This window comes from Pelobates fuscus, chromosome 1 (genome assembly GCF_036172605.1).
Source record: "Pelobates fuscus isolate aPelFus1 chromosome 1, aPelFus1.pri, whole genome shotgun sequence".
Classification (NCBI taxonomy): Eukaryota; Metazoa; Chordata; class Amphibia; order Anura; family Pelobatidae; genus Pelobates; species Pelobates fuscus.
In genome coordinates, this window is record NC_086317.1 from 282300284 (window position 1) to 282319962 (window position 19679).

Here is a 19679-nt window from a genome sequence, read left to right on the forward strand (position 1 = left end):
AACCAGGGAACGCTCCCCTTACAAGTTTGAATCGATGTCTCTTTCGTTTTACGCTGATCTAACCGGCAGTACACTTGCTTGGCGCCGGTCGTTCAAGCCATTTACAAAGCTGCTGCAACAGCAAGAAATGCCATACAAATGGCTGAAAACACGTGCCATATGGCTCCAGAAGGGTGAGACCAACTACACTATAGGCTCCCTTGAAGAGGCGACAGCTTTACTACACACCCTGGGCCTGCCTAAAGACTCTCTTCAACCTACGGCGAACCAAACAGAGCCTACTCCGACTCACCAGTGGAATCCTGACCGGGTACAACCCTTTGTCCCACGCAGAGCGGAACGGAACCGAGCTGAGGCTACAGCAACATGAAGCAACCAAGCCCCGATGAGGACTCTTTGTTAACCCATTGGTCTATCTTTATTTCGTTATGCATTATTATGTTTCTTTTCTTTTATCGTTAGCTCCTCCATATAATGTTACCAACTGGACGAGACACTACACCCTACATCCACCGTCTGACAGACATTTCAGCCATGTTCCATCCTCTCCCCCCCCCCCCCCCCCCCACCTGACAGGAGAACGACATAGAACGAGCGACAACACCTGACAAAGCCAGGCGTAACACACACAGCGGGACAGAACAGGACAGGGCACCTACCCCCTGAATACTACTCACAATAAGGTACGGCCCGCATAGCTCCACGCACATACTCTGACCCGAACAGGGACCCACCGCCACGACTGACCTCAGACTAACTAAAGGCCCTACCGGGCCGAGGAACCCAACCAAGACGTTGAGTCCCCATCACAGTACCGGGCACATACCCCTAGCCATGAGATACCACGTACTAGACCGAGACAAAAATATAAAAAGTGCGAGAATTAACAGGCCACACAAATGTAAATGAATATTGTTGAATTACTCTCTGGCACAAGCTGTTGTGGCTGTGCAATACTGTATGTTTCTCTATGCACAGTCAAAATAAAGAATTTAAAAAAAAAAAAAATGTATGCTATCATTTGCTTTGTCCCGCTGTCGTGGCGTGGCAAAAGTACTCTGTACACCAACTGCACAATAAAATAAAAAATTTAAAAAAATATATAGATATAAAGGAATGGTCATCTTCCTTTTATAAAATCAATAAATATGTTCATTCCTTTGTCTTCTTAGAAACACAATTTAAATTAACAAATTTTTGGTATATGACTCCAGTGAAAATAGCTAAATTTGCAACGGATCTTGATGCTCAATGCTGGAATTGTAGACAACATAAAGGAAATTACCTTCATATGTTGTGGTCCTGTAAAAAAGTGGTCGTAGTTTGGCAGTGGGCTCAATTTATTATATACAAATTGTGTAATGTAAAAATATTTTTAAAACCTGAAGTAATGTTATTGCACTGTAACTGGCCACAATGTAAGAAACCAAAACTTTTTCTGATCACACATTGTTTAATGTCTTGTAAGATTGTAATAGCAAGAAATTGGAAGGGGAACAATGTTTATTCCATCAAATAAATAACTTCACAACTTGCCTACCAACTTAAGATGGAGAGAGATCACTGTAAATGTCTAAATAGCAACTCTAGTCTATGGGCCAGTTGGGAGAAAAAACTAAGGGTGATGTAAATCACTATTTTATCTAATCCGTAGTAAAAGATGGACATTTTTTGAGAACTCTCGTAGGGTGGTGGGTTTGTTTTGTATTTTCTGTATTGTTTTTTGTACTGTTTTTATATTGTTTGTTCTCTGTATGTTTTTGTAAAGTTTAATGTCAATGGAAGAAAAAATGAAAGACTTAAAAAAAAAAAAAAAAAAAGAAAGAGAAAGGAGCATAAGGGTGCAAAATAGGCAGAAAGGTAAAGGAGCAGAAGGTGCCAAGGAGGAGATAAGACCATGTCAGAAGAAAAAGAAGACTGTGTCAAATGAAGGAGAAGAAAATGAGATTGGAGCAGGAAGGACAAGTGAAGTGATCCCTCCACTTCATTGTGTACACCACATCATAAGGCTTTGGTACCTGGGCCTGGCAGGAAACTTTGGACCTTCTCATCTCCCCAGGTAAAAAAACATATCAGTGTTAATGTGTTGACTTTTATTTACTGAGTGTCAGTAAACACAGGGCCACTGGGTAGGGGTGCAGCTGATTGACTACACTGTCAATCAGCGGCACACATGAATGACCTCAATCTGCACTTCCTGATACTCCGTTTCAGAAGCCGAATACCACTGAGCGACCTGAAGATCTGGAGCTGGAGGAAGCCTTTGGGGTTAAACAATTTGAGAGCGGTTTCACCCCTTAAAGGAAAGAGAGCGCCCAGGCACCTCCTTGCATCATAGCATTTTCATTTAGATGAAGTTGTTATGGTGACCAGAATGCTCCTTTAATTTGATTCAAGGAACACTACAGTGTCAAGAAAACAAACAAGTATTCCTGACACCATAGTTGTGAAAACGCTATTCACCCAGGCTTTGTGTGATAATGACTATGCTCCTCCCCTTCATGACACTGTCAAAAAGGGACCAAGCATGGCTGTCATTACAATTATGTCCCCCCTGGAAAAATTCCTGCGGACGCTCATGGGCCCTGCTTATATGGCTATATTGTAGCTTCACAGAATAGTACCAAAGGCATGCAATGGGTGTATCTTTGTACTCAGCAGATGTAGCTGACTACTATATGGGGTTTTGTCCAGGAATAGCAACACCAGCTTTATGAAATACACATTTGAAAAAACTTGTTATATGTATATATGCAAAATACAGAATGAAAACTAAATTTTACTACAATATTTAGCAGCAATTGGCGATGAAATAGCTACATAAAAAGTGTCAAAATAACCTTAGGCAAATAGCTTGCGATGTCTACTTTATATAAATATATACTTTTGTGTGGCAGCTACTAAACCTACAAGACAAACATACCAACTTCTAAAATAGTTTCATATTGGATTAGGGGGGGCGAGCCTGACTGCTGAACAGATCAGACATGTTTTGTCTGAGCTCCAGGATCTGGGCCAGAGAATCGGAGCCAACTCAGTGCCACAAGCAGCCATCGACCCAAAACTGCAACCAAACTGCCCACAAGATGGACACACACACAGTGATGCCAATCATGCCACGGTATGGCACCGGAGTAACCCGACCAAGGCCTGGGGTCTACACGAGCTTGAGCTGGGGGGAGGCGGCCGCTCCCCCCAGGTCTCCGAACGGCGTCCTGCGATCCCCCCCCCCCTTTGGACCGGTGGGGGCTATCCCGGTCCCCATGGGCGACCACCAATGCTATTTGCCGTGCTCAAATGCACGCCGGGCCACAAAGCACAGCCCACAGGCAATCCAAAATGGCGGACAGCCCACAACCACGTGGACACGAGAAAAAAGACCCACCAGGTACTGCAGGGCCCGCCATGCGGAAGAGCCGGTTGGTAGACGACACAAGCCCTCACGACGGGTCAGCAAATTACCACAAACGGCTACAAACACGGCAAGTACTCGCAAACCGCAAAGCAAAGGGCGGGAAACGAGGGGAACCAGCGCAACCACGTCACCTTGCCACAGGAGCCCTCCCAGACTGCAGCTGCCCAGAATCTGCATTCTGGGAAACAGCAGACCCGGCAACACAGGGGGACACCCCGCATCGAGATGCACAGTTACCCGTACATGGGGAGGACAGCGGCTTTCAAAGGAAGCACCCACATCACAAGCGGGAGAAACAGACCCCCAGAAGTGCCCACCGCCCTGAGAAAAGCGCAAATGGACTTTGCTGCCAGGTCCTCTGCGGCCCTAGGCGCCTACTACCGAGACTAAGACCCAGCTCATGATGGACGTTGTTCCTGGACTCAAGATGGACATTAAAACACTGTCCCAGCCCTGCACACGCTGCAAATGACGGTACCCGCAGACACATACACACTAGGACATACATAGCAGCAAACCAGCACAATCAGTAGGCAAAATCAACACATACATGTGACACAAGTCACTACCCACGGCAGACACACACTACTGCAGATAACTACAACGCACACAAGCCGCAACCATTAGTCACTATACAGAGCCGTCCAGGGTAGCGAAGGCAACCAACCCCACAGACCTCCACACACTCCAGAATGGCGCCCGAGGCAGACCAAGCCAGAGTTAAACAACCTTCCCCAACGACACACTAGAAATCACACACTCAGATGACTACAGCCTGTATATCTTTAACCATGTATCATACAATCTCTTGTGAAACAAATCGTAATTATAAGCTAAATAAGCTAAACCTGCTCTTATGCTACAATAGCTTAAACTGAATATACTAGCGGGGAATATAGTGGGAGCACCACATGCTTAACTACCTTATCATTATCATTATATAAAAATGTGCAGACCTTCTATGTGCCATATGTGTAATGTATGTTGGAAAAGCGCACGTGACTGCTATTGTGGCACCACGGCATACCTGTGAACTCTTGCACACAAAAAATAAAGAATTTAAAATAGTTTCATATTGAAATTGTATATTTGTCCTTTTACTGTGTGACCTGTAACTTTTAGAATAAGCTGAAATCCTATACATATTAAGTACTCTAAGCAAACAAGGAAGAAAAATACCCAGTATACTCTAATAGAGCGCATACAGGGAGACGGGAGCACAGTGTAAGTAAGGTTAGCCGAAACGAAAAACAAAACCCTAACTTTTATTCATAACTACTAATACTTATAAAATAGACCAAGATCAGTGCAAGGAAATACATTTAAAAAGAGTCTACGGTGTAGAAGGGAAAAGGTGGTAAAGGGTAAGCAATAAAAGCTGCTGTATAAAATGCCACCTTATAACATCCACCCCTGGACAGGCAGGTAGAGAGATGGTGTGTTACAACTAAACTCCCTTGGAATATAGAACCTAGTGTGGGGTTAGAGTACTTTAAAGGAACACTATAGTAACCTATATTACTTTAGCTAAATAAAGCAGTTTTAGTGTATAGATCATTCCCCTGCAATTTCACTGCTCAATTCACTGTCATTTAGGAGTTAAATCCCTTTATTTCTGTTTATGCAGCCCTAGCCACACCTCCCCTGGCTATGATTGACAAAGCCTGCATGAAAAAAATCTGGTTTCACTTTCAAACAGATGTAATTTACCTTAAATAATTGTATCTCAATCTCTAAATTGAACTTTAATCACATACAGATTACAGGGTCCAGCAAGCTATTAACATAGCAGGGGATAAGAAAATCCTAAACAGAACTTGCAATAAAAGCCTAAATAGGGCTCTCTTTACAGAAAGTGTTTATGGAAGGTTGTGCAAGTCACATGCAGGGAGGTGGGACTAGGGTTCATAAACAAAGGGATTTAATTCCTAAATGGCAGAGGATTGAGGCTGCAGGGGCATGTTCTATACACCAAAACTGCTTCATTAAGCTAAAGTTGTTCAGGTGACTATAATGTCCCTTTAAGGCATCAATGCAGAATTAGGTATGCTACTCAGGTAAATCTAATGTAAAGAGTAGATAAAGGAAAATCTACCCCTCCCCCTCCTACTATAAGGGCCTTTAAGTGGGACTGAAGCTTAGGTGGCCAAATGATATATTAAGGGTAGGATGTAACAGCTGGGAAACCCCCAATATTCACGTGCACAAATAGGAAGTAGGCATATGCATGGGAAAAAAATTTGGTTTGGTTCGGCATTCCGAAATTCAGCACTTCAGAACTTGTCTTGCAGCCGCTTGGTAGATAACTCCCTAATACTGTGGTTATTAGGGAGATATCTGCCAAAAGGCTGAAAGACCCAAATTGGTCTTTCAGCCACATTTACTAATACTAAGTAAATATTACTTAGTATTAATAAATTTTGCCCCTACTCGCTATACCGCGAGTAGGGGCATGTCTAGTAAACAGTGAGCAGCCTGTGGCTGCTCACTGTTAAAATAAAATTAAAAAACGGTCCCCTCTCCCAAGCTGGGGGCCCTAAATTAGAATAAGGGGGACACACCCCTATTGCCCCCACCGAGCGGTGGGTGGGGGCCCTTAAGTAAAATAATGGGGGGAGCTATTGTCCTCCCCCCAGTCCCCCACCCCTGAGCGGTGGGTGGGGGCCCTAAATACTAGTTAGGGGGACCTAATGTCCTCCCTCTGGCCCCCACCCCTGAGCGGTGGGTGGGGGCCCTAAATACTAGTTAGGGGGACCTAATGTCCTCCCTCTGGCCCCCACCCCTGAGCGGTGGGTGGGGGCCCTAAATACTAATTGGGAGGGGGGGGTAACCTAATGTCCTCCCCCTGAGCGTCGGATGGGGGCCCTAAATATAAAAAAAAAAAAAAGCCTCCCGCAGGTCCCCAAACCCCTAGTCACCCCCCTCCCCAAAAATAATTAACCCCTACCTACCCCCCTCACCCTAAAAATAATGAGGGGGGACCATTTAACTAAGTACCAGTAAAAAAATAAACTTACCATTTAATCTTTTCTTTCTTCTAAAATCATCTTTTTTCAGCCACAAAAAAAAGCCAAATAAAACTCTATAATAACCGATGCAATTAAAAAAAAAATATGAACCCATCTTCACCCGGGGCTCCGTGCAGACTGAGCTCTGCAGGGCGGGGGAAGGCTTCTAAAGCCTTGCCCTGCAATTAGGCTCAGAGCACTCAGATTGGTGGGTTTAAGCCATCCAATCAGAGTGCTCTGACAGGTAAATGAAGAGACTGACAGGTAAGTCTCTACATTTACCTGTCACAGCACTCTGATTGGTTGGAAATCCACCAGAGTGCTCTGTGTCATTTTACACAACGTGGGAAAGTTCTTTGGAATTTTCCCACGCTGTGTAATTTGACTCTCAACTCTGATTGGTGGACTAAGTAACCAATCAGAGATTTTTGAGTTAAATTACACAGCTGCCCCTGCAGCCACTTACCCAGGCCTTGAGCCTTTTGGAATAGACTGTTACATTGCAACCCTGAACCCTGGAGGGTCATCCACCAACAAAAGGTGGGCTTCCAATCTTAGCCCACAGTAGGGCCAGAGTCATGTGTTTCACATGTGAGAGTTTGTGTAGTGCCCCGAGGCTGGTGGAGTAAACTTGTCTGGATTTGTTTATATGCCATGACTGTCTTCATTAGAACTGGACATGCTGGAGTGGGCTGAAGGGCCATATTGCATATTAACCTTCTATGAATATTAGTTCTCTAGCGACTAATTATCAGTTATTTCTAGTTAGTTGCATTTCTCGCTCTTGCATGCCAGTACTACCTGTGATTATTACTGCAAGCAATTTGTAATGTATCCTCATGTTAGAGCATTGACATTGCTCGCTTATTTCCACCGTAAAATACTCCATTCACTATTCTTTACTTATGCCTTTTCTTCTACACACCAACATACATGTTTTTGGCTGTAGAAAACTTGCATGCCTTGTGTATTGTGTGGTAAATTATATCAGTGAACTGTGCCAAAAAAAACCCTTTGGCATCCAAAAAATAATCTATTTTTGAGTTTCTTACCGTGGTTCCTGCCCGAGCTCTAATTGGAAAAAGCTACAAATTACTGCACTAGTCGAGTGAGGAGTTCCTGTAAATTTTATTTGTGACAGTCTATTTCAGTGTTTCTCAAACCAGTCCTCGAGACCCAGCAACAGTCCAGGTTTTGTTAGTATCTCCATTGGAATAAAATAGGGAAACACATACCATGTGGACTGGTTTGAGAACCACTGGTGTATTTGTTGGTGTAACTAATGTATCATCTTTTAAGCATGCACTGAATATTGGTACATAAAATGTTCCTTTTAATTCTGCTTTTGTCTGGTAAAGAAGCATGTTAACATAAGAGACCCATTTATTATAGTTTTTTTTATTGCAAATCTATAATTTTGATGCATTGTTTATTTAAATCTGTTTTTGTGGGGTAATAAAGCACCCTATGCATAAATGGCCTTAATGGTGGCACTTTCGATAGAGTATAAGAAACACATATTCTGACCCTATAATGTTAAATCTATAATTTGGGTTGCTTGCCTCTCCTTACCTCCCTTAAAAAGGTAACCAAAAAAAATATATATATATATATATAATTTCCAGTTTACCAGCACTGACCCCACCCCCAATCTGCCTCCTTGTCTGAAGAAATGCATCTCTGTGAGGAAAGTTGAGCATCTTCATGCAGAGTGTGGAGACGCTGCACATCTGTGCAGCTCCAGTGGCCATCTGAATAGTATCTTCTCTGAAAAGCGTTTACAGCAAAGAGGCTAATGGGACAGGCTGTACTCCCCAGAAAAACTACATTAAGCTATAGTCGGTTTGCTGACTATAGTGTCCCTTTAAGGGAAGATGGCATGAAGAGTTCTTAAAATTATTTTGGGTCAAGTAAAGACAGATCACATTTTCAAGTAGTAGTGTTCATGACAAATAGGTTTGCTCAACTAATCTGTAACTCCGCCATGTATATTTACAGCTCTCTTCTCTCGCCCATCTCCCCAACCCCCAAACTGGTCACACACACACACACAAAAGGAAGACACTTGAAATTAGAAAAGAAAGGAAAAAACCAAAAAGTTTTATTTATAGACCTTTTAGCAAAATTCAACAAAAATATATGATCAGAAATTGATGCACTGCATACATTCGTTAAATCTGCAAGTGCAAACAGCAGAAGGCAACACTTTGCTTGTCTTTGGTTGCTAACCAAAATTAGCTCCTACAGAAGATATTGCAGGGTCTTACAGAGTTGCAATACAGTTTAACTTTTGGACATTTAATAATTATTAAAAAAAAAAAAAAAAAAAAACACACAAACACTTTCATATGCCACTTTAAAAACCAGGTTCACAATTTGCTACAATGGTCCAAAAAAAACAACAAAAAAAAAAATTGTTTTAAATTCCACCCTCTCCATCTCCTGCTACATTGGTTTTCAAAACAGTGGTGGGAAATATGCAGAAAAGTTGTGAATTCATTCCTCAGTAAAACCCTGTGCCCCATACAAACTGTATGCAATTTTGAGACCCTGCATACACTGATTGATCACATCCAAATCTGAAGCAAGGATTCTGAAGAAGCCATACATACAAGATCTATATATTATGCAATACACATAGCAGCTTACACATGTATTTACAATTTCACAGTTATACAGATAGTCGCTGTCCAAACTCCAATTCCACCTTTCAAGAATAAAGAACTCCAGATTTAAAGCTCTAAACAAAAATCAGAAATGCATCATTGTTTAAATACTGTACTTTAAATACTCAGATAACTTGTAACATTTAAAGCATAAAGCTTGTAATGCATCATCCGGTTCAGATGTAAAAGGGGAGGAAAAAAAAAATTTTTAAAAAAATATTCCCTACATCATTTGGTAAGAAAGAAACTCCATGATTTTTGGAGGGAGAGGCAGCTTCTTAACTTGATTTGTAGTCATCACTCTTCTTATTGCCATACGAGATAAGTGCTGAAGGCTGGAAACATACTTGGGAGTTGCCCAGAAATGCACATTTCCATCCTGAGTTCTACAGGCAAAAGGAGAACATTTAGTTAAACCCCACCATATTCTCTCTTCGGCAAGAGATGTGGTAATGGAGATGCAATATGTACATGCACTGCAAAATAATGACTTACCCAGCAGCTAGAACACTGCCATCAGTAGAAAAGGCACAGCAAAGTCCTTTATTCAGAGGTGCAACCTCTACAGGATGAGAGCTGTCGATTCGCCAGAATCTCACCAACCTAAAAAGGAATATGCACATAATTAATAAAAGTGAAACAGCTAATGTAGTACATTTCCCTTTTGTTGGAAAGGTTTACAATACTAGTTTCAAAAATAAATTAAAGTGGAAAAGAACAGATGTGCCAAGTTCACAAATTAGTTTAAAAATTTTGTAACAGATGCAGTAAGTCCGTGATCTACACACACAAAAAAAAAAATTCAATATTTTCATATATTCCTTTTTAAACCTACTTGTCGTCAGCAAGACTAGCAATGTGTAACCCATCATGACTGAATGCAACAGATCTCACCCAACGGCCATTATCACCCCCGGCAAATATGGGTGAAGGTGGCGGGAATAAGTGCCTGTAATCAAAACAGATTGGGTCAGCACTATTTTAATAGTAACCACCATATCAGCATTTGTACAGAGTAGTTAGTGCAGGCCTTAATATATTAAAAATATGATATAAAAAAAAAAAAAGTTAATTTAAGATCCTGATTTTCATATAAATAAGCAAACAAATAGACTCTTTCAGTGTGGACAGAGCTCAAAGCTGGAGATTCAGGATTGGCTTGCCCCATAAACCCCTACAAGATAGTGTGCTTCCTGAGCAAATATGATATTCCAGCATCTGCAGTTCAGCTGTCAGTTTTATAACGTAGAAACAATTTTAAACAACCAAACGTGGTGACATTATGAATAACCACCACGCACCCAAAAATTAAATAATTCTGAGGCTACCTACCCCCTTCTAGTAGATCTATAAACATGTGGGTGCCAAGATTGTCCTTTAAGGACACTTTCCCCACAGTTCTGAACTATGAAAGTACTAAATGTGTTCAAAAGTTAAGCCTCCCCCTAAAATCATACAATTAATAAAATTTATCACAAAAAAAAATAACAAAAAAACCACAAAACGCTACTCACCCAAATTCGATAAGTAGTGACCCAATATGGGGATCCCAGATATAAACTCTGGTATCATAGGAAGCCGTAGCAAGCAGAGCTCCATCAGGAGAAAACTCACAAGCTACAACATCATTGTTGTGCCCTTCTAATTTGCGGATCATGGTGTATTTATCCATATCCCACAAGAACACCTGCAAGTAAAAATAGACATGTTATAGATTGGGCAGTGGCAAACAATCACAATGTAGAAAAATACTGCTTTAAAAAAACAAAACAAAAAAAGCCCCACGACTACAAATTTAAAAAAAAAAAAAAAAAAAAGAAATTAATGCTCAGTGTCATACCTAGTATAATTAACAGGATAGTAAACATTAGAAACAAAACATGCAAAAATTAAAGATTTCAAGAGCTTTTGTTAAAGATTACAGCTAAAAGCAAGTTCTATTAAATGCACAATATAATCAAAATAAAAAGGAACTTAAAACTATACATATTTTGGCTTGCTTTATACTATAAAAATATATGAACAGAAGGGTTCAGCATTACAACCCTTGTTCTGAATATTTCCAAATTTAAGAGTAGTTATACGAACAGGTAAAATAGTTATGATATGGATACTCCAGTGTACTCCCTTTGACAGAATAAGTTCAGTTGTATACAAAAGGCTTCAATCACCAACGTGAGCCCAGGAAGAGAAACAGATACTGCAAGAAAAGAGAGAATTGACAGCCAAAAGAAGTCTTTTGGCACACAAAGCAATCCAATATTTTTTTATTTTACACACAAACTCTAATGTCATTGACAAGAGAAACTTAATAGTGACCACCTCTCCTCCCAAGGTATACCTCAAGAGTAAAAAAGAAAAAAAAAAAGGAGAAAATAAATAAAGTAAAAATAGACCCAGAGGTTGTATACAACCATCTTTTAGCTGTAAACATTATATTAGCTTTAACAACTTTAGATTTATTTAAATTAATTTTGCCTAGATATGAAGTAACATGCAAGTATAAATCATAAGTCTGCTAATTGAACTTGCACATTTGGGAAGGGCCAGTAGATATTTAAGTAACATACAAGTTACACTGATTAGCTAAATATGTAAAAAAAAATCCATTTAACTGGAGTATATAGGAAAATAAACTGCTTTAAGTTAGGAAAATAAAAACAAAAACAATACAATTAAAAAGAAAGAAAAAGCAGAAAGTGGACATCAACCAGCACCTGCGTACGTACAGTACACCTTGCAGTCGAACGCAAGGTTACTTCGTCCTATGGCATTGGTCGCCCCAGCCTGGTAGCCAGAGATGCCACTCTTTCTGCACAGCTAACACCACTGTGCTCCTTTGTGTGGTGCCAACTTAACCTCAATCACACCCATATTGCTGCCACCACCTGTGACAGGGAAAGCAAGAAGCTTATGGAAAACACACAGCCTACAATAGCACTGGGTTAACAAATATTAATGTCAACATTTAGATAAGCTACATTTTTAGGCAATACTTTTTTAAAGTAAATAGTGGTTTAGTTATGTCTCTTACATTGTTCTTTAACTATACTCTGTTGACATGTATGTCTCCAGAAGTCAATAGCAGAGAATGTGCATTTTTCAGAACTGAACAGTATTGCAATATACACTGTGCAAAGCAGGGAATTGAACTGGTAATAAAGAAATGATAATTCATGTCTATCACCAAACATATTAGGAAGGGCCAGCTTGCCAAAAAGCAGTGCAAGTTATGACAATTACTTTAATTATATACTAGTATATGCTTTCAGAACCTATCATGCATCCTAGTGTTGTGTAAAGTAATTCAGGACACTGAGCAAATGTTTAAGTGATTGCAATCCTAATTGCAATGATTCATCACAACAAAACAGGAAATAAGGAACTTTGAGACCTACAGCTTTTCCAGCTCCAACAGAGCATAAAATAGAGGAATCCGGCGAGAATGCACAGCAATAAACCCAGTGTTGGTGCCCTCTTAATACTTTCATCATGTTGCCTGTAAAAAACAAAAAAATATATTTTTTTTTTTTACATTGTCATTTACAGAGTTAAACCACTTTCCCTTTATTCAGCGCCTTACCCCTATGGGTTAACTCATAGGGGTAAGTTACTGAATCTTTAAGTGCTCCACAACTACACTAGTGGTGGAATATCTATTTCTTCCTTCACACTTGGTGCATAGATCCATTTATACATATATTTCTATAGGGGAGGAGAGTCCCTATATCCATTTGCAAGCTGCTAAAAAAAAAAAAAAAAAAAAAAAAAAAAACTTCTTCTCAAGCGCCTATTTTGCACACATATCTATAATTCCCTTCATTCAGACTGCACCCATTCTGTAATGGAAGAATTAGGTGCCATGCTAATATTCATGCATGTAATGGTAAATTAAAAAAATAAAAATCGTAAATAACAATTTTTAGTGTAGCTCACATCTTGAAATGTGCAGCATCAAACTGCATTCTTCATGTCACAAGAAAAGAAACAACCCTCAAATGGTCTCTCCAAGACTGGTAGTATGACAAAACTTTATTTTCTTGTACATTTCTTGTACTGTTCAGCACCATTTCAATGTTTACCCAGTAAGTCAAAGGATGCTGCTAAAAACATTAATGAGACACTGTAGGCACCATAACCATTTCAGCTCATTGAATTGGTTGTAGCATCTGGATTCCACTGGCATAATCTCTTCACTCACAGTTTACCATTTACCAAGTGAAGGAATGGCTAAATCCAGCAGTATAGAGCCACAGGCTACACAGTGCATGGTGAAGATTAAGGTATATTTAATTATGGTCCATGAGACAAAAAGATACAACGTTTTGGCCTCAATTGTGTTTCATGCACACATGACTAAGGCCAAAACGTTGTATCATTATCCATACATACCAAATTAGGAAAGTAAATGCCAATGCTCCCATGTTAGTACAAACAACACAGAGGAGATAGGTTTGCAGGGGACTTGTTTAGCACTAACACATTAAAAATTGCCAATACAAGGACAGTGCCAGGGGACTCCAGACATTAACCACTTCAGTGAGAAAGTTATATTGCCTACATTTTCCCTTTAACCGTGCAGTCTAAACAGATTTCTATAACACTGAAGCAGTCACAGTTTTCCTGCTTGTGTAGCAGCAAATCGGTGGAAATGAATTTCAGACCACCAATTGGCAGTAAGTCACAACCCATTTTAGACACCTCAAGGAGATATATAGGAAAGCAATGACGAAAGGCAAGGTCAGAGATAGATAAATCTTTAAATCTCTAGACCTAACCCTTACACATGTGCTAAATCAACCCATCTAGACTAGAACTAATAAAACAACCTTTACCAATTCTAAAACATAGCTATAAGTACTATAGATACACACAAAGGGGGAGGGGGTTAAAGCTAAAAGGTACAAAACATATAGTACCTGGGAACCACGGGGGTAATCCTTGAATAATCTAAAGAATCAAAAAAAAAGGTGCTAATCAGATTCCACAAGTCTCCAACCCCCATCACACAACCCCGAAATAGCGTCAGACCCCTTCCACCTTGCTAAAAGAATAGCCGTAACTAACTGATAGCTAAATATCTATGAACAATATTTTAAGTTAAAACATAGCGAGGTGGATAATCTGGGGGATAAAAAGTGTAAAGTAGCTGCAGCATCATCCCTCGTCTACCCATACCACCCACTGCTCTAGTAATACCGACGTGCGTTTCGCCAAATATCGGCTCTATCCCATGGAATAAAGTCAGAGTTGCTGCTGTTCCTAGGTTCTTGGTTTTATACATTTGTGGCAAAGAACCCCTTAATTCAATATTTAAGAGGTTTTTTTTTTCAAAACTTTTGTCCATATAGTGTAACTGAACAAGAGTTTTTCTGAATCTGTTATTTTAGCCTACATTTTTAAGTACAAGGAAAAAAATAATTTAAACAGCTTGCCAAGTGTGTTTATGCCAATATGTAAATGAGATTCAGTATTTTTTCCATTTCATACATGAAGTAGTTAAGTTTACTGGTACAAAGAAAAAAACAAAAAACAACTCCAATTTACCATCGTCCTTGAGATCCCAGACCCTGAGAGTTTTGTCTCTTGAAGCAGAAACAAGTATAAGGCTACCATCCGGGGCAAAAGTTAAATCTCTAACAATTTCAGTATGATCCATTAGATTAAGGAGGAGCCTTCCTGCAAGGACAAAAGGGTAAAACCCATTAGATGTGTCTTATTACACAATACCACCAACAAAATAAACAAGAATATGTTACATAGCCTAGTGAGAGAAAAAAAAAAAAGTTGTAACCATTTCCAATTATGCCTCAAAATGGGATTTAAAAAAAAAAATAAAAAAAATCCTCCTTGACTACATAATGGCAATCTGATTTCTCCTTGGATCAACAACCTTTCAAGTACATATCAGTTGTAGGCCTGAATATTTTAGTTTTTGCAAAAAAAAAAAAAATTAACCATCCACGCTTTAAAAAATAAAAATAAAATTTCTATAGAATCTTATAAAACAATCTGAGTACAGAATTCCATATCTTTATTGTTCTTACTGTAAAGAACCCTTAGACATGTTGCAAGGCAAAAACACCTTTCTTCCAGTCTCAATGGGTAACCTTTACCGTTTTAGATTTCTAATGAACACGTTAGCACGTCAGTTTGTACAGACATTGTATATAACAAGTTAAAACATTTTTTTTTTTCCCCTCTAGCCTTTCTTCGTAACAAATATATTTCATTTCCCAAAGTTATTTTGTGTGTTCTGCCATATACCTCTTTAAAATTGGTGCCCAAAATTGGATCACATATTCAAGGTGTGGTCTTAAAATTGATTTATAAAGAAGCACGATTATATTTGGTCTTGCTGGAATAATTCAAAAAGCAATTAGATCTCATTAGCTACACTTTTCATTTAAGATTAGCTTGTTAGATGCTTGTAAATTTCTACACAGCTAAAAAAAAAAAAAAAAAAAAAAAAAAAAGTGTATGCTCTTATTTGCCTTTAGACACCTCTGGGTTATCAGTTTGATAGTATTGCAAACACAGAACAAAGGTTTATCATAAAACATTTATGTGCTGTGTAACCAAATTGGAAAAAAACAATTCATGCATCAAACTTTAATATTGTCTGAGCCATGTTTACAAGACAAAAAGGTGTAACTTTACTTTAATACACAATATTTCTTACAAAAGTAGTTTATTTAAATGGAAATTTTATGGGAACTTATAAAAGCTGCACGTTACAAAATATTGTAGCTTTTTTTATGGGGTTAAACATTTTCACTAAAGATTTTTCAGCTTTCCTTCGAGCAATAAATGGTTAAAAAGTACATTCTGCACCACCAATATCAGCATGTGACCTTTGGATTCAGGAATGCCTCTGCTCAACCATAACAAGACTCGTCCCCTTCTCGCCTACCAGAAAGGAGGAAGACGCCATAAAAGTAGACTACAGTTTCCCCAAATACAACCACACACACACTTATCACCCAGGTTTATGTTGCAATACTAAAATGACAAAAGGTTGACTTGAACAAATGTAAACATGTGCTTGGCTTAATAGTTCATACAAAACTGAATTTAACTTTGTGTCTAGTTACATGCATCCATTCACGTGCATTGTTAAAGGACTGTTCTACACACAAAAATGCCATAATATAGAGATAGATATATATATAAAAAAAATGTTTTTAATTTGTTCTATTACTTAATATGAAGGAAGTACCTGTGTAAACATCCCATATTTTGATGCGTCCATTGCTCAGTCCTGTTGCCAGCAGAAGCTGATCTTGACCAAACTTGAAACGGTGCCATTCTATATTCACACAACGACTTTGCTTTTCTGGCACAGATGACCCAAAAGCTAAGCTCCAGACAATGTCTCCACAATCTATAGTATGCTCACGTGGCTTATTTTTCTGACCAACATCACTGTCTTGCCTGGATAACTTTGTGTTTGACAAGTTGACACTATTCTTTGTGCTGCAAGTAGTACTGAAAAGAGAAACAGGTGTTCAGAAAACCAAATTTAAGTTACCTAGACCCTGGAGGAAATCAACCATGCTTGACCTATTCTCTACTTTTTTTTTTTTTTTTTTTTTAAAGGCCAATGCATTCCAAACACAGTCCAACAGTAATGTTGCAAAGCTTAGCAAGTATATCCTGTATGCCAATACTCAGCCAATTATGTGCCTGTTGCAATATTGTCAGGAATGCCCCATAAACATTCATATTCGCAGTTTAATAAAAAATAAATTGCAGGAGCGCTTAGTTAATTATGAGAAAGTTCTAGAAGTAAGATGCAAAATTATAATGTTACCCTTTTTGGTTAAACCTGCACGTTATGTTGTTCATCATGTAGTATAGAAAGTGGCTATGCTTAAAAATACATGTAGTTGCTGAAAAATATATGATCAATATTCCCACAATCCAGCTCTTGCTTATTATCATGCATAATAGTTCAGGGAACCAAAGACTGTCAATCAGCAATACAGTATACATCTAGCTATAGACATTAACTTACAAAGTTTTAAGGCACTGAGACCAGGGAACCAGTTTCACAATACGGTGACCCTGAGACCAAGCAAAATAAGAGCCATCTGGAGCGAAAGCCACTGTCCAGTTTTCACGGCCATACTTCTGCTCAAATGGAGAAGTCGGTGTTATGAGTTCCCCGATGGTCCGTGATCTTGCTGAAAAAGAGGGATTCATAACATTTGAGAATCAGAAACATCTTAAATAATGAAAAGACATGACAGAACCGATAAAAGGGGGGGGGGAGGGGGAGAACAAAGAGTAAAGTCTCTGAGTGCAGGGCTCAAGTGACACACACACACTTTAGAGCTAATCATTTGTTAAAATGTAAAAAAAAAAAAATAGTAATAGTAATCCTTGACTGCTGTTTGGAAATATTGGTCTTATGTTATGTTTATATACACACACTAAATATTGTCACATACGCAAGACAATGTCACGTAAACATTGCACACACAAAAAAAAAAAGGATATATTTTTATATTTGTCAAAAGGCTTCTGTTTCAGAGACACTTAACTCGTGTTATTTGCTTATAGCAAACAAAAAAAGACAGAATCTGAATAGTTAGCTAAAGGTCAAAAACATAAACACTCCAGTGTTCGCAGACAAAAAGAGAGAATACATTTAATTGGCTCTCAAGGAAAGGGTGGTTCTCCAGGATGAATGCGTTTGCCACAGTGAACATGTCATTAGAAGGGGGATGGTAAAAACAAGAAGGGAGGGACAGGGGAAGGGATGGAATGAAGTGGTTTGGTTGGCTGAGTGTCAAGCTGCAGAAATAGGTTTAGTAAATTCCAGAGAAAGATAAGGGGGATGGGCTGATGTAATGTACACAGAGACATGCAATGATTCCCGAGCGTTTATGGCAGCAAGTATACGGAGAGTGTAATCCGAAGAACCAACACATTCTGTAGATATCAATTGGGTTAAGTGAAAACAGTGACCGCAAATAGGAAAAAGAGGGAGAGCTACAAGAGATGAAATATGATACAGGTCTAATAAATATCTCAAGAATCTAAAACACAAGTCTAAACAGAAAAACAAAAACCATAACATTATATGTAGCTGGGTCAGTGTTATTGAGTTAAGCAATATCCAGTCATGTATTAGAATTGTTTTTAGGGGAGACTAGATAATATGACCAGGTGATAAAAATAAGATTGGCAGGCCTTACTCTGGTACACATATAACGGAAATGGGACCATCTTTCTTTGAACGCACCAATGTCATTCATTGCCTGTCAACAATGTAACAATAAAAATGATCCCAAGCGGTTGAAGCATAGACCATTAATCTATAAAGTTTGCAATAAGAACCCATCTTTTAGCACAATCCATCTATTCAACAGTTCGAAAACAGAATATTGTCAACTTGAAAAAGTACAGTATGTTACCCCTCCTATAGACTAAACTCGTTTGAGCAGTGTCAACTTATCGTTCCTGTATGTTTTTTTTTTTTTGCAATTGTCCTATTTATAATAAAATCCCCCCCTCCCCCTCTTATATTGTAAAGGGCTACGGAATCTGTTGGCTCTATATAAATGGCGATAATATAGCACCAAATGACTAAGCAGAGCAGCTGGGGAGAAAAGAACACAGAGCAGCATGCAAAAGGAACATTAGTTCATCTTTATCTTCCCCAAAAGGTTCCATAGGGATTAAAATGTGGATTATAACCGCAATAAAAAAAATAAAAAATAAACACGAGACACACTCCCTATCTACTAAAGGAAGTCGTGAGAAAGGGAAATGTGTATATACACACACACACCACTCATCAAGGAAGAATGCACTGGGTCACATGGTCAATACAGCAGTGATCTATTCACTCCCCATTTAGAGCAAGCACTTGGTTATTAAAATAAATTGATACCCCCGACGTGTATCGGTGTTTAACCCCTTCCTTGCCAGTAAAGTATTATAATATGTATTATAAGGGTCTATTATAGGGAGTGTGGGTGTAGATCGCACTCTGCTTTTTTTTTTTTAACCATTACATTTTTCCTCCACTGCACAAAGAAAGCTGATCACAGTGACCGAGCCCTGCTGCTTCCAACTATGTATTAGCGGCATACCCACCTATTTCATTTTCGTTTACAAAATCGGGAAAGCTTGCCATCTAAATAGAAACCAGACGTCTCGGGTAGAAGTTCTCTAGGAAGGGGTTATCTTGCGATTTCAAAGAAAGTGAAAACAAAGCCCGATTACAGACAATACCCGTCTTCTAGCAACGACAGCTCTCCAAGCCACCGCCTTCTACAACGTCCGCCGATAACTGAGCTCAAAATGGCTGGGGCTGTCAGCAAAAACCGCGAGTGGGAGGAGATTTCGCATCCCCGTTCGGGAGAATGCACAGACGCTGGAGGCGTTGGCTGCGCTCCGAGATCCTGGCGGCCATTTTGGAGTTGGGCAAAGTGCCAGGTTACTGCTGGCTAGACGTGGTGTATTTGAGTTGTGCATCTCCGCCAATGTGTACGTGCAACAGCTCAATAAGCGTGTTAACCCCCACCCCTTGTAACCGGGTAATGTGAAGACTGACTAACGAATACAATATGTTAACTA

The 19679-nt window shown here is 39.2% G+C and overlaps 1 protein-coding gene across 1 annotated transcript; it reads right to left on the minus strand.

Moving 5' to 3' along the window:
• Window positions 1-8494: 8494 nt before the first annotated feature.
• Window positions 8495-19397, minus strand: WSB1 (WD repeat and SOCS box containing 1). The gene is made up of 9 exons (XM_063457453.1): window positions 19197-19397; window positions 17107-17275; window positions 16309-16577; window positions 14637-14768; window positions 12488-12588; window positions 10604-10776; window positions 9925-10038; window positions 9585-9692; window positions 8495-9475 (listed from the first exon to the last, which is right to left on the minus strand). Exons 1-9 carry the CDS (start codon window positions 19234-19236, stop codon window positions 9313-9315), a joined length of 1269 nt encoding a protein of 422 aa, XP_063313523.1. The 5' UTR covers window positions 19237-19397; the 3' UTR covers window positions 8495-9312.
• Between the last annotated feature and the right edge of the window lie 282 nt (window positions 19398-19679).

Bases quoted from the DNA above. Each gene is read 5' to 3' on its own strand.
- WSB1 (XM_063457453.1), bottom strand. From the start codon at position 19,236: ATGGCAAGCTTTCCCGATTTTGTAAACGAAAATGAAATAG. The intron at 16,578-17,106 runs GTAAGTTAATGT...TTCTCTTTTCAG, and splicing joins TCTCAGTGCCTTAAAACTTT to TACTACTTGCAGCACAAAGA. The intron at 12,589-14,636 runs GTAAATTGGAGT...TGTTTTTTACAG, and splicing joins CTGGGATCTCAAGGACGATG to GCAACATGATGAAAGTATTA.